The sequence below is a fragment of the Pempheris klunzingeri genome, chromosome 2 (assembly GCF_042242105.1).
Source record: "Pempheris klunzingeri isolate RE-2024b chromosome 2, fPemKlu1.hap1, whole genome shotgun sequence".
Classification (NCBI taxonomy): Eukaryota; Metazoa; Chordata; class Actinopteri; order Acropomatiformes; family Pempheridae; genus Pempheris; species Pempheris klunzingeri.
Window position 1 is genome coordinate 22,383,773 of NC_092013.1, and position 24,810 is coordinate 22,408,582.

The 24,810-nt window shown below is 44.0% G+C and overlaps 1 protein-coding gene across 1 annotated transcript; it reads right to left on the bottom strand.

Moving 5' to 3' along the window:
• Positions 1-709: 709 nt before the first annotated feature.
• On the bottom strand, positions 710-24,144 carry tasora (transcription activation suppressor a). The gene is made up of 28 exons (XM_070840227.1): positions 23,743-24,144; positions 20,446-20,591; positions 19,971-20,063; positions 19,493-19,565; positions 19,193-19,284; positions 17,774-17,905; positions 17,455-17,585; positions 16,037-16,068; positions 15,774-15,879; positions 15,389-15,492; positions 15,069-15,172; positions 14,345-14,417; positions 13,941-14,015; positions 13,443-13,639; positions 12,902-13,192; positions 12,623-12,812; positions 12,320-12,448; positions 12,026-12,180; positions 11,575-11,755; positions 10,051-10,557; positions 7,428-8,764; positions 7,149-7,271; positions 6,165-6,324; positions 5,770-5,878; positions 4,916-5,094; positions 4,648-4,797; positions 2,971-3,754; positions 710-2,588 (listed from the first exon to the last, which is right to left on the bottom strand). Exons 1-28 carry the CDS (start codon positions 24,008-24,010, stop codon positions 2,057-2,059), a joined length of 6,453 nt encoding a protein of 2,150 aa, XP_070696328.1. The 5' UTR covers positions 24,011-24,144; the 3' UTR covers positions 710-2,056.
• Positions 24,145-24,810: the final 666 nt, after the last annotated feature.

Sequence of the window (24,810 nt, forward strand, 5' to 3'; positions counted from 1 at the left end):
GAGGGGAGCTGTGGCTCGGAGGTAAAGTGGGACCTCGTTCAGTTCAGTCACAGCAAATGGCTTCAAACCCCCGTGTTAGTCCTGGAGTGACTGCTCACTTACAGTCTCTCGGGGGGAGCAAATATGTTTGCAAAGAAGTATTTTTTTTAGTTTTATATTGTATTTTGTTTCAGTGTTTTTCACTTTGACACAGTTTAAGCTGCCTCACCCTTTACAATAGTCAATAAAATCAGCTGCAACATATAAGTGATGCTTATATAATAATACATCAATAATTCAAATCCCATAATACATCTACAGCTCTAAAATGAGCCCTTCTGCATAATTTCAGTATATTTTGATGTGAATATGTCTACTTTAACTGAGGTAAAACTTTGAATGGCATCGCTGAGTGGCCACAGATGGATGGGAGACAAGATATTAGGCAAACAGAATATTATCTTGCATTTAAAAGCTTCATCTTGTACGCACAGCATATCTTCTGTGGACAGGAGAACAATCAAATCTTGCAGGATTTCGGGAGTTCTGTGTATCTTACATAACCAGTTGAGATCAAACTGGTAGTGAATCCAAAACACAGACATTTAAAATGAATGTGAAATCGGGCCAATTTAAGTTCCTCAGTTCCTCAGCTGCAGTGAAGCGTCGTTATCATCAGCAGTTCAATCAAGAAAATCTCCAGGCAAACTTGCTGATTTAAGCAGGCAAGTTTTAATACAAAAAAACTCTGATGTAAAAAAAACATAAAAATGACTTAAGTTAAAACCAGTCTGTTACAGAGTCACTTCTACTGTACATACAACTAAACACAAACAGTTTCCAAGTAATAAACCAAACATTCAGTTCAAAAACCATTTTTTACAAGACATAAAAATTGTCCACTGGAAGACGTGTGAGGCAGCCCGTCCATCTGATCTCTTTAGAGGTTCTCGTGAAAGTTCTTCCACAGTCTCAGTTTCCACAAAGAGAACAAATAAAAAGCTCATTTCCTTGAAATTCCTCAAGGATCTTTTTGTCGGGAGGCTGGAATAACTACCACAGGTCCCCCAGAGCCCGAAAAACACAACGTTTAAACTTTTATTTTCCCGACTGTAGAAAACACAGTTGGTCAAAAACTGGCAAAACAGTGGTGGCGCCTTCAAGAAAGCTGGGAGCCAATCAGAGGCTTTTAACATTTTAGTTGCTGCTCGTCCACAAAGCAGCGCTCAGAACAGATAAATCATACTCAAGGCTCTTGAACTGATTTAACCTGAGACCACAAACACTTCCAGAAAGTGACTTATGTACAAAGTGAGATTAAATAAAACTTTTTTCTTTTTTTTTTTTTTACATGTCCATAAGGGGAGATATGGCCTTTTCCTTTTGACTCCTTAAGTACCAACAGGTCAGTTACAGCAGGCAAACAGAAGGTTTTACCCAGCAGGCAGCAGGTTTTTATTCCAGCCAAACAGCAGCTGATTTCTGCTGTGTAAGCACTTCTTTTAGTCCACACTGCATATTACACAAAGAGCATTTTCGCCTGAAACCAAGGTGATGTGTTTGGGACATTCAGGACTGTTTTCTTCATTAGAGGGTGACGCACTGTTTCAGTGTGCCACTTCTTTAAAGAGCATGTGGGCGGAAACATCGACAAACGCTGACCCATCGTCACACTACACATCACAGTCCTGGATCGCCGTCTGTTGGACCTCCGGGACATTTCAGTCACTCAGAGGTTTGTAAAAGTTACTGGAACAATACTGAAATCACAAATTCACCTGATAATCTTCTTAGTGGCTTTAAAGGAGGGAAAAGTGAACAAATATGAAATCTTTCCTTTTTTCAAATGTGACAAATACGTTTTTGTGGGTTTTAAACTGGATTTTTTCACTATAATCTGACATTTTATAGACCAAACAATCAATCAACAATCTGATGAACCCCAGTGGCTGACACATCCAGATTGTTGGGGACGGCCATCAGGGACTGTGATACGTACAACAATGCAGGTTGGGCATCACCTGACTATGATAAATAACATAAATAGTGTCGTCCTTGGTGTAGATAAACTGCCGCTCTACATCCCGTTAAAGCCTCCTCCTCTTTGCCCACCTCTGTACCTGTTGCTGCCCTGACCTGCAAGGTTGTGGTACCCCCCCATCAGACTAGGACCAGCGAAGTCCCCGCCGGCATGTTGGAAGCCCCAAACCAGAGCAGCAGTGCCTGCTGGGCCCAGGCCCCCTGACCAGACGCCCGTGGGCCCCAGGAGGCTCCTCATCCCTCCCATGGGCCCCAGCATGGGGGCGTGGGAGAGAGGCTGGCTGTGTAGTGGAGGCAGGTGGGGGGGGGGCTGCATGAGGCTGAGGTGAGGTGGTCGTTGTAGCTCCGACGGTCTGTGCTGGAGCGGCTGCTGGTTGTTCAGTTGCTGATGCTTTTGGGGCTGCTGGATCTGCTGGAGGCGGGGTAGGCCAGGATTTGGGTCGTCTTCCTGGCCTGTTACCATAGTGATTCTTCCTGTTACCTTGGTGCTACTGGTAGTTCCCACCGTGATGTTGCCAGGAGGTGTTCCTCCTCCTCTAACTGGCTGTTGCTGGACTGACTGTGTGTCTCTATAGGAAGAAAACAAGAGGTTGAGCAGCACCATACAGGCAAACTGCAGGACTTCATTTTGACAACACAGCTAAGATGTACGGCACCAAAACCAAACATTTCTTTTGCTCAGTTTCCGGTTTTACCCAGATCCTTTTCACATTACTACAAAACAATCATGTCCTTCCTTGAGAACTCCTGATTCTGCACAAAGTCAACTAAACAAGGAGAATCGAGGAGGTCACTGTGCTGTTAGCGTTTTCAAAACTTTCCACCAAAGGTTCGGTGTAATCGTCTGCTCCACATGCTCAGGTGTATCTTGCTGAAGCATACTGTTAATTTTTAGGCGTATACATCATCCTCTGCCAGGGAGAAAGAAGTAATCAGTTCCTTTTTACTAACCTTGATCTGTCGCTCTCTACAGGATACGCTGTGGTACCCGAAGACGCTGCACCATGTTTGGCTGCTTTGGGAAATGCAGGCTCTCCTCGATGATGTGCCGTCTCTCTCCCATCACTGGATGAGTTCGTCTGGTTACTTGGTCCCGTCACTGCAGCTGCGTTTTGATTGGACGAAAAGGTCGATGTGTCGCTATTACTGGGACCTCGGTGTCCTCCCTGTAACCCCACCACTCTTCCTGGCGTACCATCTCTGTGATCCCTCGACCCCGGTCCTCCTCTCCTCCACCCCTCTGCCCCATCCTCCCTCCTCTCCTCCTTCCGCGGCTCCAGCTGCAGTTCTGAGTGAATTAACTCCAGAGTGGCTGCCACGGCATTCTCGCCAGGATTGTGCTGGCCCACCTCAGCGGGAGCTCTTTGGCCTAAAGGAGGGGTGGTGTGACCGCTACCTGTACACTTAGGAAGGAAGCTTTTAAGGGGGTTGATGCTCAGCTCTGCCTGGGAGTCTAACTGCTGCTGCTGCTGCTGCTGCTGCTGCAACTGCGCCTGACGCTCCGCCCGTAGCTGTGAGATGGCCAGACGAAGAACCTCGTAGTCTGTCCCTGAATGGTGCGGCCCAGCTTCCTTACAGGAGGCGTCTGGGACGAGCTGGTCGGAGAGGTGGGAGAGGGGGGAGAGGCCGGAGCCGACCTGCTGGAGAAGATGTTGGGGTTGGTCACGGGAGGAGAGGGGAGAGTTGTTTTCTGGGAAGATGGAGGGAGAGCCTTCAGAGCTCTGCCTGCTGAGACCTGAGGACACAGGAGAGCACAGAGTAGAAACGCACCGGAGCGATCTGGACTAGATGCTGCCAGCTTTTTTTGGCTTAGGACTCCATTTAATATCCGTTCTTTTGTAACAGCAGCTATTTCACCTTTTTATTAAGACATTTATTTGCAATTGCGTACTTTTAAAACTATTGACGGCGTTTTTAAGAAAGAGTTCAGAAAGAATATTGCAAGTGTACAGATTTACACATCAAAGTCTGTTTACAAGTCTGTCTGAAACTACACATGTGGAAAAAAAGTTGTATGAAGCCTTGTGGGTAATGTAGGAGCCAGACTTTAGCAAGGAAGAATGACTAAAGAATAAAAAAAGAGGATCTCTCTCCAGTGTTTTTTGATACAGAAATGAAACGTTGAATTGGTCTTTTAACTCTGGAGTCCTTCCATTACATGTCGACACTGATGTTCATTTAAACTCAGCATGTCTGATTAGTCAGTTGTAGCCTAAAATAATGGGTGCGGTCGAGCGCACCCTCATCTCATCGGTCATGTCAAGCCTGGACCGCTACTTTGATTTAGTTCCAAAAACAGCACTAATTCCAGCTTCAGTCAGTGATTCTGAAGGAAAGCAAAGGTTTTAAAGCGTGCAGTGTCACTTTAGGTAATCTTCTCTTTCTCTGAACCACAGCTCGACTGATCACATCAATTACATGAGAACTCTCATGTCTCAGTGCATCAGTTAGGCTCACTTCCTTTACTCTATACAGCAATGAACAGCAGGTCACATGAACGCTCTGTGTTGTGAAAGTCGAGGTTTATAAAGTTTAAGGGTCATGCAACCTGATCCGAGCGCTTTCTTTTTAAAAAGGATTTTAATATTTTCTGATTGAAATGAAAAATGTCGACCTGCCAAAACTGACCTTTGGGAGCCAGCATGTCGTCTATGATTGGCTGCTTGTTCTTGAAGTCATGGCAACCGACCAGTCTTGTGAAGTCGTGCAGAATTTCATCAATACTGGCCACAATGATGCCACTACTGGAGTACGCAGGGAAGTTCTTCAAATTGTGTTCTGAGTTGAAAAAAGGAGAAGAAGAAGAAAAAAAAATAAAAAAATCAAGCTTTCAAATCAGATCATCAGGTAATCACAGCTGGTACTGATCATTCCCCCGAGAGTGATGCGCACGTACCAGTCAGGAAGACTGTGTGTCGGTACTGTGTGTATCGGGCCTGGAGCTGCATGAGACAGCCGAGGTCAGGTGCCTCATGGTTCATCATGTCGCACTCATGATACGGGAGGAACTCGATGATATGTCGCTTCTGATAGGCTGACAACACGTCCAGCAGATTGGCTGCATCTCTCCTGAACCTGACGGCCAAACACCGCGCAGACATGTTAAAATACCTTCTTTACTGTAAGTAGCTCTAAACAGAGCCCAGGATGAAGAGGAGAGAATGTTAACTTGTAAAAAATATCATGCCTCATAATCAAGTAGACCAGTTCAAAGTTGTTATGTTGGTTATGGTGCAGTCAGGAACTTGCTAGTGGCTAAAGCACCATTTTAAAAGGTGTATTTGTGCCACAATGTAAACAAACGTAGTGTAAAAAGCAGGACAGGCAGCTAACTGACTAACTGAGTGACAGAAACTTAAAATATCTGAATCTAAATCCCATCAACGTGGCACCAACATATAAATATACATAAATATTTCTACTGTCTTACAACCAGTAGACAGGAAAAAATAAAATTAAATAAAACTGTCTCACGTCACGGACAGCAGCACTGACATGCCAAACAATTACAATGATAGGATTTCTAAACAGCTGGACTCATTCTAAAAGTAACATGTGCCATGCCTTAAGCCTGCAAAACAAAAGGAGAGAAAACCAAGCAAAAGCAAAACAGTTAGTTACATTTACATCTCTATCAACTGGGAGAGTGAATCTATTCACTTATAAGTCATTAAGCATTGTACAGTATAATCCTGTATCAGTTGTGCTGTAGTGTGTGCCACTACACACCACAGACACAGAACTCAGTACCTGGCTTGTTCTTTTAATTTCTTCTGGGTTTTGCAGTGAACCTTCCACCTCCAGACATTCTCTGGAGAGCTGTTCTGCTCCAGGACCATCAGCAGTGCAGCCAGTTGATCTGCAGAACAACATCTCATTAGTCAACACGTTAAAATATAAACACACAACAAGCCCGCTGCCAGCGATGCGTTAGTCTCATCATTTACAAAAAGATTCCCAAAGTATTTCTAATATTAATAATACATTATTGATGTAAATGATGTGTATTTCCTGAAAATAAGATTGTCGATGCAATGTGTTAAATGGGATAAGCAAGAATAGAAAAAGTGAAAAAAGGTGCAGAAATGTTTCCATTACAGTGACTTGAAAATACAATTTACTGGATTTTCTCAGCCCCGACCTACCGTGAGTGATGAAGTCTGGATTGAGGACCAACTCATCCGAAACGATGCAGCCGCCAGAAACAAAAAGTTCGTTGTAGCTGTTGTTCCTGATGTCGTCCAGCGTGTCGATTCCCACAAACACCACGGACGGGTGTCGCTTCAGAGACACGAGCTCTGGGATCTGATGTGGACACAGACACGTAAACACATCCCCTTTTCAGTTTCGGGAAGACGACTTATTGTCCTGTGAAACAGTCAGTGCATCTATCCAGCATCAACAATCACTGGCTGATGATGAATTCCTTCCAGTGGCAGAATACAAAGTCTGCGTGTCTCCTCACTCTCCAGATCGAGATCTTACATGAACAAAGTCACTTGCAAGACGTATAGTCTTCATTTGATGGGTTCAATAACTCAGTAGACAGTAGAACAGCCTTTGCTTACACCCTCCGATATCACTCTTCGCTTTGATGGAAACTATTGGACACCTGGTGACATCTGTGCATGAGTATACACAAATAAAACCCTCACCACCAAGATAGAAAGTAAGAAAGAGAAACAAATAGGACAGAGTGAGAGAGGAAGAGGAACAAAAAGTGCAAAGGGGATGAGGGGAAATAAAAAAACAAGTAACCTGAAACCAAAATAACTTCAGTATTTAATAGTGGCTTCAGGTAAAACTCTTCAACACTGAGTTGGTGCCCACAAAGATTTACTACTGTGACCTGTAGCACATCGAACCAAACTCCCCACAAAGGTTTGTTCACTGGTTTGTGGAGTGATGTTACCTTTGACTGAGAACATGTGGCAACCAGAGGAGCTCATGCCACACAAGAATGTGACTGTCATGTAATATCCATACCTGGGGAGTGTATGTAGCCTTCAGATCACACAGTGACTTTGTTCGTGTAAGATCTAGATCATCCACCTGGTTTACTGTCACTAGCAGCCAGGACAGACAGGAACACAAGTAGCTGTTTATTAGAACTTATTATTCAGAGGTACCTTGTGTACGTGTCCAGCTATGTCTTTGTTCTTAATGATGACCAGCAGTTTGTTATCGGGGTTTTCTTGGTTTACAAAGGCCACAGGACTGTGCTCCACATTGCCCTGCTTCAACAGGTATTCCTACAACAGTAAACACAAAGATATCATAATAATCAATAAGGGCTGATTTTGACACTTTATTTTCATTGATGAATGATTTAACTGTGGAAAGTAAAACATTAACATAAGTTTGTAAGTATTTGTGAACACTGTCGACTATGCCGGTCGTGAAGTTACCTTGACGTCTTCATAGACCTGGTCCTGGTCCTGGTCCCCAGTGCTGTGGACGTAGAACTGCAGGGAGTTTCTCTTGACGTCTTTGATGATCTTCACCAGGCTGCTGAACACTTCTGGCTGCAGCTGGCTGATCAGGGAGCTCAGGGCTGCGGGTGGGGGGGCTGGGTCCGCGCCAGGCCCGGTGACGGATGCAGAGGCCGGACTGGAGAGCGGCTGAGGGGGGTGTGGTGGTTCCGTTAAGGGCTTGGAGACACCGCTGAACGCTGGCAAAGTCACCCCACCGCTTACACCTGCAAAACTACTCCCAGCTTCAACACCAGTGGTACAATGTACAGTCCTGGTAGTGCTGCTCTGGGCAACTGGTCGGCTGATCTCCAAACTGTGACTTGGCTGTGGTTTCCAGTGGCACTGTGGGGACTTGTTAGGAGGAGAAGTGGGCTTGTAGACAGAACCAGAGGCCGAGGTAGTAGCAGGTAAAGTGACGTGAGAGGTTGGGGGATTCCTGCTGTTTGCACCATCAGGAAACTGTTTGGTGATTGTATGTGGCTGCCGCACTTCACTGGCGTCAGCGGCTGTCAGTTCACCACAGGGACCATCATCGTCTCTGCCTGTTTTAACATTAGCTGCTCGGATTCTGGCCACGAAATCACTGACTCTGTTTGCCAACACGGTATCAGTGTTAGTACAGCTGGTGGCAGGCCTGTGGCTTGGCCAGCTGTCATTGAACTCCGTTAGCATGCTGTTAATGCTGTCCTGTAGTGAGCTAACATAGTCCTGGACAGGGGGGCAGACGTTATAGAAAGACACGTATTGTGAAAACTGAGATAAGGGGGTGTGTGAGAGGGTGTGTTGAAGTGCTGCTGTTTCTTTGTTTGAAGTGGAGTGTGGGGTCTGTGGGAAGCTATACTGAACACTCTCCTCCTGCAGGAGGAGCTGTATGTCAGAGGAGAAATCACCAAGATGTTTGTCCACGATGCTGTCAACATCTCTGAGGGGAAGAGAAGGAGGTGGGGATACGGACGGAGAAAAGCGCTTTTGCTCCTCATCACTAGCTACCGCATATATTCCCATCACCTCTTCCTCCTCCTCCTCATCTTCCACTCGCTTTTGCCGTTTCTCAAATTCTTTTTCCTCCTCTAAAAGTTCAGCCTGTACCACCATCACCTCCTCCGTTTCCACCCCTGCATCTTCCTTCTTTCGCTCAGCAGGTGGTGGTGAGGGGTTTGTCCTCCTCCCAGGAGCTGGACGAATAGATGGCTGGACTGATACAGAGATGGATGGCTCTTCATTCTTCTCCTCTTTCCCCTGAGGTTTCTCCTCTCTGTCCTTGGACACTCCTGCAGGAGACAGCTTATGTTAGACGCAAACTTAATAAAGAAACTGACCTGAGTGCCGTGTGCAGACTGTGGTCAAGGTACTTTGAATGATAAAACATGATTAACATGTAAAATGTAAATGAGTGACAAAACATAATGAATGCAGATGTTACACACAAGTACAACTGTGAATAAACTACTGAATTGATCTCGGTTTTTTAATGTCTTCAAAGGGGAAACTTAGTCCAGATCAGAGTGGACAATATTACAGATTTATTTGGTCTAGAGGACAGAATAACTGGTTTTTCTCTGGAAAAATGCAAAGTACTGCTGCTGCCAGTAAACACTACAGACTGTAGGAAGTGACCGCACATATAATTTAGTATTTCAAAAAAGTGTTAAATTAATCCTTTTGCAACGTCCTCTGCTATCTAACTGGGCACCTTTGGGAGATTTTGGAGCGATGTGTGTGACAGCAAATCACCAAATGGTAAATGGGCTGTATTTGTATAGCATCACATCCTCATTCACCCACTCACACATCATTCATACAGGAGGAAATGTAATTTGGAGGAGACTATTCTTTCACACACATGGCTTCAGTGTGTGAATGTGTACCAGGAGCAAGTTGGGGCAGTTTCCTGCCTCCATAGTTGCACAGACTTGAGTATTTGTCAGGTGAAGCTGCTCTAGAAACACCTTCACTAAGACACAGTGTTTTTCCTCCTATCCTGGGAAGTATTTTTGTTCAGTTAAATCTAGCATCACATATCAACAGTAATCACAAAAACTGGCATTGGTGTTCCACAACACCCAAATTGACCAACTTTTTCATGTACATACATGACATTGTGAAGGTTAAGAGCTTAAATATGTAATAAGCTAAATTAAAGGAAATAGTAGCAGTAAGATTGGTACTTATTACCAAACTATAATCAACATTAAATCAATCAGGCAGTACAAACAAAAGCCACAAATTTTCAAAACTACACAATTTGTTTGCAAGTTATAAGTTTTACTTTTAGAATGACTTATTCTTGTTGTTTGATATACTGATGTTTGATAAGGTTTCTTTCATTGTATTGAGACAAATCTCATTCCATATACGTCTACATCCTCTCAGCTTGGCTTTGGCAAATACTGCAGCAGGAAATAAAACTGGGCCAGTTTTTAAATGCTTCTGTTCTAAACTGTGAACTGACCAATATCCATGATATGGCGGTCAAAACTGTGGGCTGTATTATAGTCTAAAACCTGGCCAGCTGCAACAAGTACACTCCAGACCGATTCAGAGTGGCTGAGGTTACCTGCAAACTCCCTGGAGGCTGTGGGGGCTAACTGCTCCTCCTTAGCACCACTGCGGTCCTTGTTAAACAGGCTGAACTCATTAGGCTCTGAGGACTGGTGTCGGGAGCGAGAATGGCGAAGGTGAGCGGACTGGCGTTGGGAGGGAGATGGAGGAGGGCTGGACTGTGGCGATGGGCACTGGGAGGGAGAGAGGGGAGGGCTGGGCTCTGGGGACGGGCACTGAGACGGTGAAGGGGGAGGACTGGGCTCTGGGGACGGGCATTGGGAGGGTGAAGGGGGCGGGCTGGGATCGGGTGATGGGCATTGGGAGGGGGAGGGAGGAGGGCTGGGCTCGGGGGATGGGCACTGGAGGGGGGAGGGAGGAGGACTGGGCTCTGGAGACGGGGTGGGGCTCTTCCTGGGAGGTTTGGTTGTTGTGGTGATGCTCGTTGCCGTGGTGAGGTGCTGGAAGCGAGGGTCCTGAGGGATGTTTCTGTCTCTCTGGGTGTACCTCTCTGAACACAGACCTGCAGACAGAGTCTAGAGTTAACTTCAGCTTTCATTTGTGAGACTCTACAGTCTGGACAGTCAGGAGCTGCTCCCTAAAACCAGTATCGCAAGCAAGTATCACAGCTGCAGTCAACCTTTGCAAACTACATTCCACTAAACAATTAAAATATTTATAACCTGTACTCAGATCATACAGTCACATTGTAACCTGCTGTTTGATCCCTTAACTCGGTACAGGGCAGAATACTGCACTGCTCTGGAAATGGTTTGCATCATGGTTGGAATGACATTAAAAGATTGGGGGCACATTGTGTAGTGGGGGGTATGAAATATACATGTTGCTATACTGCGGTGTGATATTCCTCAGTAGCATCTAGACATTGAGTGTGCTTAGAATGAACCGCAGAAAAGGATGAACTTGAATAAAAGACTGTCTACAGTTGTGATACATGACCCCTGCAGGACAAATTCATCAGGGAGGACTCTTATCACTCGCTTGTTTTCCCCAAAACATAGGAATCATAACAGCCACCTCAAGCGTCACTGTAGAACCAAAGGTATGTTAGAAATGCAGTATTTTGCATTTAAAGGTTATTGTGTGCAAACATTTGATATTTGTCAATAATATGTAATAAAGTATTTTCTGGTTTTTACAATTTTATGTTAAGTATGTGAAATATTTCCAACTTAGAATTTAATATGTACGTATACAAACAAATGTATGGTTGAGACGTCAGTGCTTCAGCTAGACACAACCTTCTTTGACATAATTCTGATAGTTTTGGAAATGTGTCCAGACACTTATTGTGGTTGCACATCATAGAAGACTGGGTTGGAGGTCTGCACTCTCCGAGTTTTTATTCTCCCTTCATACTATTATGGTGTATTTATGTTTGGAATGGATGTAGGCTGATGTTAAATAAGGCCGTTATGGGAATATTTGAATCCAATGGCCAATAACTATTTTGGCATTTCACATAAAGGGTATTTTCCAGATGTACATCCTGACTGGGCAGGCAGACAGACAGACAGACCTGTAATGGGGATGAGGACCCACGGGATCTCCCACTCTTCCTCCTCCTCTTCGTATCCTTCTACTCTCCTCCCAAGCCCTCCTCCTCCTCCTCTACCTGCTGCTCCGTGGTGATTCATCTCCCCGCTGTGGGAGCTGGGACTGAATCCCTCCAAACTACTGACGCTGCCCGCCATCTGCTCCTACACACACACACACACACACTTGTTAACCTTACCTGTTCCATTTCAGGGAATATGCATTAGTAACCTCTAACCTACAGGAGCTTTATGAAAGAGGGCCTAGCAAAGTGAAGACGCTCAACTCAGTGATGTAGTTCGTAATCTAATAATTGGTGACTAGACCTTCCTCTGTATTTATAAAGTGATTTGTGGATCAGACACAATAAATCTAAAACACCTTGCCACCTGCCACTTGATTGGCAACAAATATTTGCTTCAAACTTCAGTTACCTCCAGATCCTCCTGCTTCCTCAGGTCAATGTCACACTTAGTGGGCAGACCCAGCTTGGTGGCCAACCTATCAAATGGACAGGATTCCCTCTGCCCCTCCTCTTGCACTTCACAAGCACTCTGACTGGCCATTCCCCTGGCAGCCTGGTTGAGGCCTATCAGTGGGAAGAGATGGGAAAAAATTTCTATTAATGAAAGTTTTCTATTAACATAATAAAAAAAAGAAAAAGAGGACTACACACGTGGAAGTAGTTAGTGTATCTGGTCTAGCAGGAAATCAAAGAACCCAGTCACCTGTCAGCAGGCCTACAAGTTTGTCAGCTAGTTCAGATCCGTCTTCCCTCAAATCAACATCCCTCAAGCCCACAGAGCCAATCACAGACGCAAGAGAGCCAGGAGAGGCAGGGACTTGGTTTCCCTCAACTAGGAGTCAAAAGCAGATAGAAAACATCACCGCACCATCACCTACCACTTGATTAGCAAAAACAGATGGAAAAAAGTTGCTGTGTGTCTGTTAAGAATGCAGTGAAAACGCAGGCATGAAGCCCTCAATGAAGCACAGTGGTGGCAGAGGAAAAGCTACTACTGTCTCCTCACCTGGAGTCTTGCTGTGTCTTCCAGGTTCCTGTGATGCCCTCAGGAATTTAAGGGCCCTCTCTGCCGTCTCCTGTTCTAGTTTCCTCTTCCTGCCTGGCGCCTTAACCCCCCCTCGTGTTTCTTCTTCCCTGTTGACCTCATTCTCTGCATTCCTCTTACAGGTCAATATCAGGTCTACCAGCTGCTGCATCTGAGCGACAAAGAAAACACGTGAGGTCACTATAAACTGGAAAGTCAGTGTTTTTCAAGAGTCATGGTTGCAAAAATGCCCGTTTTCACCTTTTGACCATTTGTCTGTCCATCTGTGGTGTTGCTGGTCGCATTCTTCCCCGTTGGCTCTCTCTGGCCTCCACAGGTCTTCCTGAGCCTGTCCTCCTGTGGCTCTTCGGGGCCGCAGTGCGCCATCAGCATCTGCCTGGCCCTGGCCACTGACAGCAGGTAGAGGGCAGGACTGTACAGGTAGGAGTGCAGATAGCCGTCCAAGTTCACCCGGTGGTGTTTGGGGGGAGGAAACAGCTTTCCTTCCTCATCCAATTTGGACTCGTACTCGCCCATAGGATACTGTCGAACCTGGAGAGCAAAGACAGGAATTGGTCTTTTTATGTTGTGAGTAATGATTCAAGTAATAAATATAAAACAAATATAGGCTAAATGTATGTCAAATTGTCATACAATGATTCAACATGATAAACACTGTAGCTCAACAAACAAAGAAAAGAGCACCACAGAAGATCTAATGAAGATCATGCCACGGTCCCATGGAAAAACTAAAATGCAAACAGAAATTTGATCTAATGGTTTAAAGAGAAGTTGGTCGTACTTTGCCGTCGTTCTGGCCTATGAGGTATTCCCGCGCCTGTCGCTCCACACCGGTAGACAGCTCAGCGGGGGGGTTAGCGCGGGCCTTGACCAGGGCATGGTGCAACGCTGGGATAAACTGGTTGAGCCGCGGCATCACCGTGCCACCAAATATCAAAGGGTCTGAGGCCTCATGGGAAGAGGAGGCACACCTTAAAGCTATGGGAAGATAATAACATCATATCATGTCAACTTCAGAGTTGCATTCTACATTCATATCATATCTACAATTTTAGACACAGACTTTATACTTTTGAACCAGAGATGAAGCTCAAATGAAATGAAAACATTAAAAATAAGATGCATTACATTTAGAAGGCTTCAGCTGTTATCAATATCTCAGACACTTTAAGTATTGAACGCATTGGCAGATACATTGGATCATTAACTGATTGGTAGCCTATTCAGTCGGGATCCCTACTGAATAATACAGAATAATACAGAAGTCCCTGTTACTCACTGGATTTGGCAACATCTCTGGTCTCTGGGAAGACAAACAAGGCCTGAAGACACCTCTTCCAACTCTCTCCCCTCTCTGAAAACACAAGATCATCATTCTCACTCTCAGTATTATGTTCTAGTACATTCTTACATGCTATATATATATACACACACATCTAAAAAACAGAAAATCTAACTTTTCTTTGTTTGCATTTTGGCCTGTACCACTTCAATGCCACCTAAAAATTTCACCTTTGCAGAGAAAGCTGCACCAAAGTGATATTGTTTGGGCTAAAAATCCACTGTCTCAGCGGTTTAATGCTTTGTTTTATGTTATTGCACATTAAGTTACATTTAATGGAGTGGTCTATAGCTTCCTTAAACTGAAAGTAAACTGTGTCCTATAGATAATTTACATCATACCAGGGGGCTTGGCCATCTGAACACTGGATAGCAGGAAGAGAAATCCTTTGTCTGTAAGTGGAGTCACCAGAACCTGTAGGGAGAACAGACAGCTGTCAGCACTGCCCTGTGATCACCTGTGGAAGATAGTTACAAATATTGATATCTTTAACACTGCAACTGTGGCACGAAAAGAAACACGACTACCTTAAACTACTTTCGATTATATGGTAAATTCAATATAATGCATATTTCCACAGGACTAATTCCATCAGTACAACAAAGTCATGTCATACTCACCACTCTGCTGGTCCCTGTATCTCTCTAACACAGACACTGCTATCAACCATTGAAGAATCACTTCTACTTTGCTGTTTTTAAATCACTGTTAAGCTACTGTCAGTGACACACTTTTCGTACATTTTTCACAATAAAAGCTAGCAGGAAAGGGGGAGGAGGCTCACACCCACTGAGCACCTGGAACGCTTTAATATGAAGCACCTGTTCAGGAAGCGTTGAGTTTCATTGACAGTAGCTTACCACTGATTAAAAACCAGCTAGAAGCAACTGGCAGGGGAAACTAGGGTCCCTCCCTTAATATAAAGTCTGTTTCAAATAAAGGCATGACTGTCTCTGCCACTTCCCTGCCGCTATTGAAAAATGCATTTGTTTACAATCTGTAAGCGCCAAATGCACTCTAATGCAAATAAAATTGATTCGCAATATTAAAATATGCCAAACCCACCACTCTTTTTATCTCCAGTTCATGCAGCAGTCTTGTCAAACTCGTCGTAGTCCGACTTCTGTCCATCACCTCTAGAAGACTGCAGCAATGGCCGTCCTTCACAACTATGCAACCAAAAAACAAACAGAATCATATTCAATTTCTGTTCTGGTTTAATGTACTCCATATTTAGGCTCTACAATAGCTATAATACAGTACAAATGGCAAAAAAACCACTTATTCTTCTTTGACAAATTTAAAGCTACAAGATCACAATACAACATAACATTTGTATCCTAATGTGTAGTGTAACATCGCTCTGTAGCTTCATTTGACTTCACCTTCTTGGCTGTTGTTGTAGAGGTTATAGGAGAACAGGTCAGGGGGGAGCTGCTTGGTCACCTGGTCAAGCCTCATCAACCAACCAATTTCCAACTTCTCTGGTCTGAAGGAGGCATGTGGTGAGATACGCACAGAGTAAAACAATTCAAAATGTAACTCAAAACAAGATAGGCTACAGGATAAAACAGGCTCCTGTATTTGAGGAGCAAATGACTAACTTCTTGTTGGTTCTAGTCCTCGTTAATTCAGTCTTTTCTGTATGGGACACATTCATTTGATTTGATCCCGTCATCTGACTTCATTTTACACAGTAAACGGGTACATCAGGGTTTCAGGGTGTTAAAATTGTGCTTAAACAGTCAGAGAAGTCAGTTCAGTACTCACAGTCTGTGGGGCAGGAAGGGGGGAGAGAGGGAGCGAAGGGAGATCTGGAAGAGAACCCGGTCACCCTTCACCAAATCTCCAGTCCACACAGTGAACTGAGCACGCTCTGAGAGGGCAAAACATGACATGAGAGAGAGAGACAGAGAAAGAGAGAGAGAGGGAGACAGAGAGCAGGGCTTTCTTTAATGTCCTATATTTTAGCTCTAAGTGTGAACCATCTCATTTAAGTCTGGCGTGCTTAAGTGAATGAGACCAGTTCTCACCATTACTCCCCTCTGCTGATTGGCTGTTCATCCTGTTCGTCAAACACAGCACAAGACAACGTGTAAATTCAGATATTTAGTGCTTGGATCAAGACTGTAACACATGTAGCACTTAGCGTCAGCTTCAACCTTCATTTGAAGGACCACGTGGATGATTTTGTAAATGTAAGCCAGTTTGTTTAAGTCCTGTATAATTTGTTACCGCAAAACGGTATTTCAAAGCAAATCATAACAGTCCAGATTTATGAGTTTTGCCATCAAGTGTTACGTCGTCAATGAAGATTAATGAGCCCGTCCCAGAAGAAGCCATGACATGACCTCCACTGTGTTTCACAGATGAGCTTGTATGTTTGGGATCATGAGCAGATCCTTTCTTTCTCCAAACTTTAGCCAAACTTCCATCACTTTGGTAAAGGTTCATCTTTGTCTCATCAGTCCATAAAACTTTGTCCCAGAATTTTTGAGGCTCGTCTCTGTAGTTTTTGGCAAACTACAGCCTTGCCTTCCTATTCTTCTTGCTAATGAGTGGTTTGCACTAACAGTTGTTTTAAGGTCTTTCTTTACAGCTCTCACAAATGTCGTCAACTGCTGCTGTTTTCCTTGGTTTACCCGTTTGACCTCTGTTACTTAGTACACCAGTGGTTTCTTTCTTCTTCAGGACATTCCAAATGGTTGTACTGGCTATGACCAATGTTTGTGCAATGACTCTGATTGATTTTCCATCTTCTCTCAGCTTCACAATTGCTTGTTTTTCAGCCATGGACAGCTCTCTGGTTTTCTTGTTGGTTACACCTCTAACTATAAATGCAGTCTGCACAGGCAAAACCCAAATCTGAAACTGAACGTAGACATTCAGCGCTATTTATTGTTTGAATAATCAATGTAATAGGACACACCAGGGCACCAAAACACAGGATAATGGGACGTGTTCCAATACTTTTGCTCACATAAAAAATGGGTGGGCATAAAAGGTGCTATCTTCTAAGTTGTGTATCACATCCAGATGTAAATACCTGGAAATAAAAGCTGAAATGTTGATCTCTTGTCTCATATTCATCTTTTGATGTCAAACCCAAATGTTTTCAGTCTACAGCAAAAATAAAGGAATTGGCCTCACTGTTCCAATACTTTTAGAGGGGAGTGTATGTGCAGCTATACTGGCAGCATAATTTCATTTGAACACTTTTCTGGAGCTTACAGACACTTTGATGGTTTCACATCACATAAATTTAGATTTCTGTGAGGGCAAGCTCTGAGAGAGAGTTAATAAAACAACAAAAGGAATAAAAAAGGACCTCCAAGAGCTCTACAACCCAGATGATAAAGTTTCAATGACCACCTAATTTCTTATGTTTAGGCATTAGGTGAGATGGCTTATTGGTATAACACAGAGTTGAGAGTTGGAGTTAAGTCCATACCTGATGGGGGCCAGGGGTTTGCTGGGAAGTGGAGAGTCTTTTCCTTTAAACTGGAAGGAGATGACAGCATACGGACAAACCTGGCGAGGTCGCTGCCGCAGCTCGTCAAATGAATACTCATAGAAGTATTGCTGAAATAAAAAAGATAATAATGAAGAAAAAACAATAGCGATCAAAGACATGCTTTTCTTATTTAAAAAGGACCACTCCACAGCTGCAGAAAAAAATCATGTTGATTCCTAAAACAGCCAAAATCATTGAAATAATTCACTTACTTAATGTTTCTGATTATGAGCCCGTAGCGTGTGAGTGTATTTACCTGCGTGAGTTCGAAGGCGCGGTACGAAGAGAGCGAGGTGACTTTGCTGGCGTTCTTGGAGATGTGGCTGTCAAAGCGAGGCGTCGGATCTAGAAGGTTCTTCATGTTTTCATAGATGCTCTTCACTTTCCCCTGAAACCAAAATCAGATACAACTCCACTGTCAAAAACTTTCTGTCACTGCATACCAAGTACAGATCCATCATAGAAGGTTTTGGTGGCCTGCAGACAGTTGACAATAAAACTACAGAGGAACAAACAGGTTTCTGTTAAAAACACAGGGTCAAGTTTAAACGTTGTAATATGATTGTTAATTGAGAATGATTTGTTTGTCACAGACCTAACATTAAGCAGGGTCAGTTTGTGACGGGGCTGTAAGTGATCCCTTTTGGACCATGGGTTTTGCTGAGCCATGTACTCAATGATAAGATTCTCCTGAACCTGTTGATGCCTCTGGCAGTGGGAGCTACTAAAAAACAACAGGGTTTCCAGTTTTGCAGTGTCCAGATGTCAGGGAGTTTTTCTTCTGTGTCACAGAAGGAGCATATTCTAATTGTCTTACCACTTCTATCTCTGATCATCTGCCACAACTGGAGTTACAAGTTAAATCATCTCCTTAGAGGAGGCTGTCCTCATTTGCGCCTTTCTTGCCTTTTTCCGTTGACTTGATCTCATTACAGTTCTTAGATTTATTAACACTTCCAGCCTCTCTTCCAGTTGTAATGTCAGTGGTGACTGTGGTCTGCGTTTATATCCATGCCAGATATCCGGCAGTGAAGTTGGCTGAGCTGATTTCGTAAACACTGCTCTCTAAGGGAGTACAGTCTAGCACCTATCTTTAGGTTTTGCACTCAGATTATCTGAGCAGGTGCAAATCCTAGTCGCAGCACAATGACTTCACTGTTTCAGTGGGTCTGGGGAAAGTTATGGTGTCATTTAGAGTTAGCTGTCCATTTAAATCATGTCGAGATCTGCTCAGCTTAACCACCTCAGCTTTTATGGAGTTCACAGGTCAACTTCTGTGCACTCCATCGTTGTGAATGAGCTCAGGGACATGGTGTCGTCCAAAGCACTGCTGTCAGTAGTCCTGCAAGTTGCTCTTTGGGAACTGGAGGCGGCTGCAAGCCGATGATCGCTGGTGTGTCGATGAGCGATGGAGTGTTTCTGTCATACAATATCCAATAACCAAATGAAGCTTAAAACTGAATGAGTCAAAGATTTTGCTGTGACAGGGAACAACCTTATAACAACCTTGTAGTTTTATAAGGTGTAAAAATGAAGCAGAGAGCAAGGGAAAAAAAAAGAGAGTCTGCAGTGCAGCGAAGCAGGAAGCAGAAAGTCCAGTTACATCACATTTCCTCTGACAGGTGAACTGACAGAGCCAGTGGTGATGATGATGACCACCAGCCAGCTGATTTACCTTCATCACTTTGAAGATGATGATCTCCCCCATGAATCCAGGGCTTAAAGTGTTAAAGTGGACCAGGTCCGAGTACCTGGACAGGCACACTCCTAAAAACACACACACACACACACACACACACACACATACACGAGGAACAAAATGAAGATCAGAGTCACCACTGGAAATTACACACTCTCCTCCTTTCATCAGGAACAAGAAAGCTCAAAATTAACAATAAATAAATTGGAAAAGGTAGGAATGAATGCTGTGTTGTTTTCAAAGTATATATATAAGTATGTATCTGTTCACTCCTACCTTTATTGGGATCTCCCAGCACTGTGATCCAGCTCTGACCCACCAACAGCCCCTTCTCACAGAGGCAGGGCACCTACAACAGTCAAGTTAGAAATTAGATTAGAAATTGGATAAAAACCAATCTTAAAGGAAAAGGCTCATTTGGTTATTCTCAGCTGATCGGCTGCTTCTGGTCCCTACCCAGGCTCTACATTACAATGGCAGTTTCAGTCATTTTGTCATTTAGGGGATGTAGTTGCTTTGTACTCTACGCCCCTAAAGATGCCACATTCTATCCTATCTAAGCCACGCCCCCCCATTCAATTAAAGCATGATGGTGTATTAATCCCATTTTTCTGATCTAGGAAATAAGTACTTAATCTAGATTGGCAGGATAAATGCCAAAAGAAGACTTTATCCTGTCCTGTTGGTACCAACATTTAATAAATTTTTTTATTTTTTTTTTTATTTTAAAAACACAGCGCAGTGTTGATCTCACCTTATCAGTATCAGCCAACAGAAAACAATAGCTCTCCTCCAGCTCCTTGTCTGTCCTCCCATCGGCCTTCATCTCCTTCCTCTTCTCCACAAACTGTAACACACGCGGTCAAGCCATGAACAAAGAAGCTCAGCTGGTTATACCGAACATGGCTCCACAGTAAACACTCTATGTCTGAATGGCCTTTTCTAGATTCTTTGGTTGAAGACAAATCTAACCACAACTACTCCTCCATAATCAGACTCCAGACACTTATACTTATTATCTTATTCAGACACGTTATTATGTATTTGTTACCTCTTCTCTATAATTAACTTCCATCTTATAGAAATTCTACAAACCCTTGTGCACATTGTGAACTTGCAGGAAGGATTTAGATGACGAGTGAACCTATCAACTCTGAGTAAATCACTACAATTTGATGGCATTTCACTTACATTTAACCCTAAAAGAAGAGGACCTGTCCTTCTCTCACCTCTTTCTCCAGCAGCTCACTGTAGACAAGCCGAGGTCTGCAGTATGTGAAGCAGGCAGCTGAGCCCGTGTCGATGTAGCTGGAGGTCAGGATGGTCATCATGTCTTCGTACTCCCTGGACTCAGTGGAGACACAATGGAACAGAGCTGAAAGGGAGACGGGAGGATAAAAGCAAAGGTCAGTATGCGTTTAAACCCGCTGAACTCTGGGGACCTTCCAACCATTTGAACTATGCAGGTTTACAGTGGGTCTAGTGTTTCACCAGTTCACTTAAACAGCATGTTACGTTCCATCCATTAACAATGGTCAAAAACTTCAGCCTTTGACCAAGACACCTGTTTCTAGCACCCACCCAGACATTACATGACCGTCTGTGGACACCTGAACAAAGAGTGCTGAAACCTGAACATTTCAGCTAAATGTTAGAGTTGAACATGCCATTCAAAAACCATGGGGATTAATCCGCTGCTATAACAGCCTGCCGGTCATCCGGGAAGGCTTTGCATCACATTTTGGAATCTGGCTGCGGGGATTTATTCCCATTCAGCCACAACAGCATTAGTGAGATCCACTAATGTTGGCAGATCAGGTCTGACTCACAGTCCGCGTTCATCCCAAAAGTGTTGGATGGGGTTGAGATCACCGCTCTGTGCAGTCTAGTCAAGTTCTCTCACCCCAAACTGGGAAAACCATTTCTTTATCAACCTGGCATGTGCACGGCGGCATTGTCATGTTGAAAAGGGGTCTTTCCGAGGCTCCAGACCGCAGACCAAAATAGCCTCATACTGTATGTTAAAATTTCACATGATTGCATTCATGCGAGTGCATTAATGTAAAAGCAAAATGAGGCAATGAGAGGTTCAGACGCCACTGATGATGAAAATGCCAACTGAGAAAGTTGGTCACACAAGTGTTATCTGTGAAAAAGTTAGTGTGCAGGCCTGGACCTTGTTGCCACAAAGTTGAAAGAACATAATTGTCTCAAATATCCTGCTGTAAGAGTTCCCTTCATTGGAACAAAGGGGATAATAAACTGACAGCAATAAGCTAATATTCTGCTTTCATTTCTTTTTTCAATGGATACCACACATATCAGAAGTCTGAAATAAATGTGTGATAAATGCCCAAACGCTGCTAATCCTTTAGCTTTCGGCACCGTTCAGGTGAGCCTCACCCACATTCAAACAGAGGGTTTGGCCATCTGGGGAGCCCACAAAAATAGTTGTTAGCTCGCCCCAATTATAAAAGGCCCATTACTGCGTTTTTTGTGCACATTCTCAGGAGACTGCAGCTCAGCCTCCTTCAGTCTGGAGGAGTGGGCTCAGCTGGAGCATCAAACACCAAGAAATGCTGCTCACGTGTAAACATATTCACTCAGAAACTGACAAGAGATCATTCTCCGTCATAATGGAATTGGCACAGAAAACATTTGTGTTTGCCACAAGCAGGAGGTCTTTTTCAGAAGCAGTGGAACAACGCTGGGCATCCAGAGCTGGTACCATTTTTTAAGGACCAGTGATTCGTTCGTTGCAGTTTGTTCATCAGTGCCTGAAAGTAAAAACTGACTGCTTTCCTTCTTCATTTTGGGTCACACTTAAGGCAACAAAGCAAGATATTACTAGTTTTTAAGTAGTAAAACTACATACAATTGGGGCTTTAAAAATCAGTTTATGGCTGCCTTTTAAGGGGCTAACTTTATACTGTATATTGTCTGCACATTGACACTGATGTATAAGAAAAAACATGCTGCACAGCTTATGCAGAAGACAAACTATATTTGCACTGTCATCTTCTTTTACTGAATATGAGGCGTAGAAGACAAAGCAGGGTCCTGATAGCCAGAAACCAATCTGGGTTCATTCTCTCCTGCTGAAGTAAATCGGTCACTCCAGAGATGGCTGATGTAGGATACAGATACAGACGATTTATCGGTGTTGGAAAAGTCACAGACAGATCTGAGCGAACACTGATGATCAGATCATCTAGCTAATATCAAAATGAATGAACGTACACATCATATCCCAAAATGAAAACAGGCTGATACTCAAAACCAGGATACCGATGTGAATGTGAGGGACGGTGGAAAACGTCCATGACATTTTTACTGAAAGCTACAGGATCATAGACGGTCCATCCTACCGCTCTCACTGACTATACTTCCTGCAGCCATCTGGATAAAGGTACCAAAGCATCTGGGCAAGATCCTCCACACTGCTGCCCCCGAGCTCAACATAACACACTCACATGCACCTGTACTAGTCTGTTTACCATCAGCTTACTGCATACATATCCTGTACAAATTAATATCCTCTGGGAGCCCTAAACTGCATTTACTGCTGCCACAGAGCTACGGCACTTTCCATCTGTTCACACTTACTTGTATTTATATTTCTATAACTACTGCACAGTTGTCATGCTTGCTGCACTACATTTTTATGCCTCGGGTTGGCATCTTGTTAGTACTGTACATCTGAATGTGTGTTTCCTTCCCACTGATTGTTGTGATACATCATTCAATTCTTTCTTTCGCACCAGGAGAGACACAGTTCAGTTCCTCTTATCTCTCTCCCAGCCATGAACTAACTTGATAAAAGGGAAGGACGAGCCTGTTCAGGGTCTTGGTGCCCTTCTGGTAACAGCTACTGCCCTCAAACTAAGAAGCAGAAAGGAGCGCGCACTCTCAACTTAAATGTAAACAAATAGAGGAGGCGGTTACCTCATGTTAGCTAACACTCGTTAACGCAAGCTAACGTCAACATGAAGCTTAAATTACTCTTAAATCACAGAACTGACTCCGCGGACATTTACCGTCACTTGCAAACAGAGCTACAGTGAGCTGCTGACAGGAAACAGGTGTCAAGTAGTGATATCTAAGCAAATAATTGATAATAATCTGGCGAACTACTACTTAGCATTCTTGACTAGCGTTAGCCTCAAACACATTACAGCGTTCACAAAACTTGATTAGTTTCCTGGCATCATAATGAATATATGGGGCAGCACAGGTAAACATACGACATACACATTAGTAAATATGCTTAATGTTAACACTGCTCCCTGTCACTAAGCTAACCCAGCAAAACAGAACTGGACTTTTCTGAATTTGATGTTTAGTTGTCCGATAATGGAACTTTTGCCGTTATTCCTCTACTTTAAAAGACACTAACAACTTTAGTGAAAAGGCGGAGGCCGGAAATAAAAAGTTAAAGTGTCCTGTTAAATAGAGACTTCGGAGTTGTGCTTTTTAGCTTGTGCAATTATTTTACTGAATTTAATGAGGGATGCGGACCAACTCGCCTCTCTTTTCCTTGGTTTTCCTCGGTATCCGTTGGAATTTGAGGGGCTCCATCGGCATATGTCTCTGGTGGACCACTGGCGGTCCCGAGTTCCTCCTCTCCATCCTCCCTCCAGAAGCACCCAGCCTGCCCAGACCCAGCAGAGGTTCTCTGGCAGACTGAACCTCGGTTACCTCGCCATCTTGCAGGCTAGCGCTAGCGCCGAGCTCCGCGGCAGCAGAGACCCTCCTCGGACGGGCTGCCTCCCTCCGGCCGAGGATGTCGTCCATTGTCGGCTCCTCGACCAAACCGAAGCCTCTCCTGCTAACCGTCACTCTGTCTCTGGTTGTCAGCAGGAGCCCCGCGGCGACACAGCTGCTACCTCCGGGTCCCGCAGCGAAGGCAGTCGGACCAAAACACAAGCCGCGCCATGCTTCCTGGGAGCGCAGCTCTTCTTCGCTGACATTTACTGCAGCTGCTGTGCTGCTCTACTGCCATCCTCTGGAAATGACCCGCTGCTGAAGTGTCAATTTGCTTATTATGGGCGATAATAATATTTTTTTTAAAAAGAAGAAAAAATAAAATGCAGGAAATGACACATGACACATCAATTCAGTGTGTGATTTTTGACGGTGGGCACGTTGGTGTGTTTGACAGTGTGATGGGAAAATATGGAAGAATTGTTTCTCACCGCTCTTTAACCGTGTCCTTGAACAACTATGTACAATGTATTGTCTTCTCTGCTATGCAGCTATACACATTCCTTGATTACCCTGTCATCGCGTGGGAGCAGTTGCCTCTGCTCCCTGAGATCCTCCCTGAAACTTCCAGCCTCTACCTCATCAAAGATTAAGAGATGAGAGGACAGACCTGGACCATCACCACTGGGATCTCAATAGAGTTGGACCACATTGTCCTTAACGGTGAGAAATCTGAAATTTCCCTGTGATTTACAATGAGTTGATTTGTTTCCAAGTCAAGTTTTTACCACCGTTTTGGCTGCTTATTTTAACCAAGGTTGTAGCGGAAACAACCTGGATTCACTTCGTCTTAAGAGAAATAGTGCACTGGGAAGATAAGACGGCTGTGA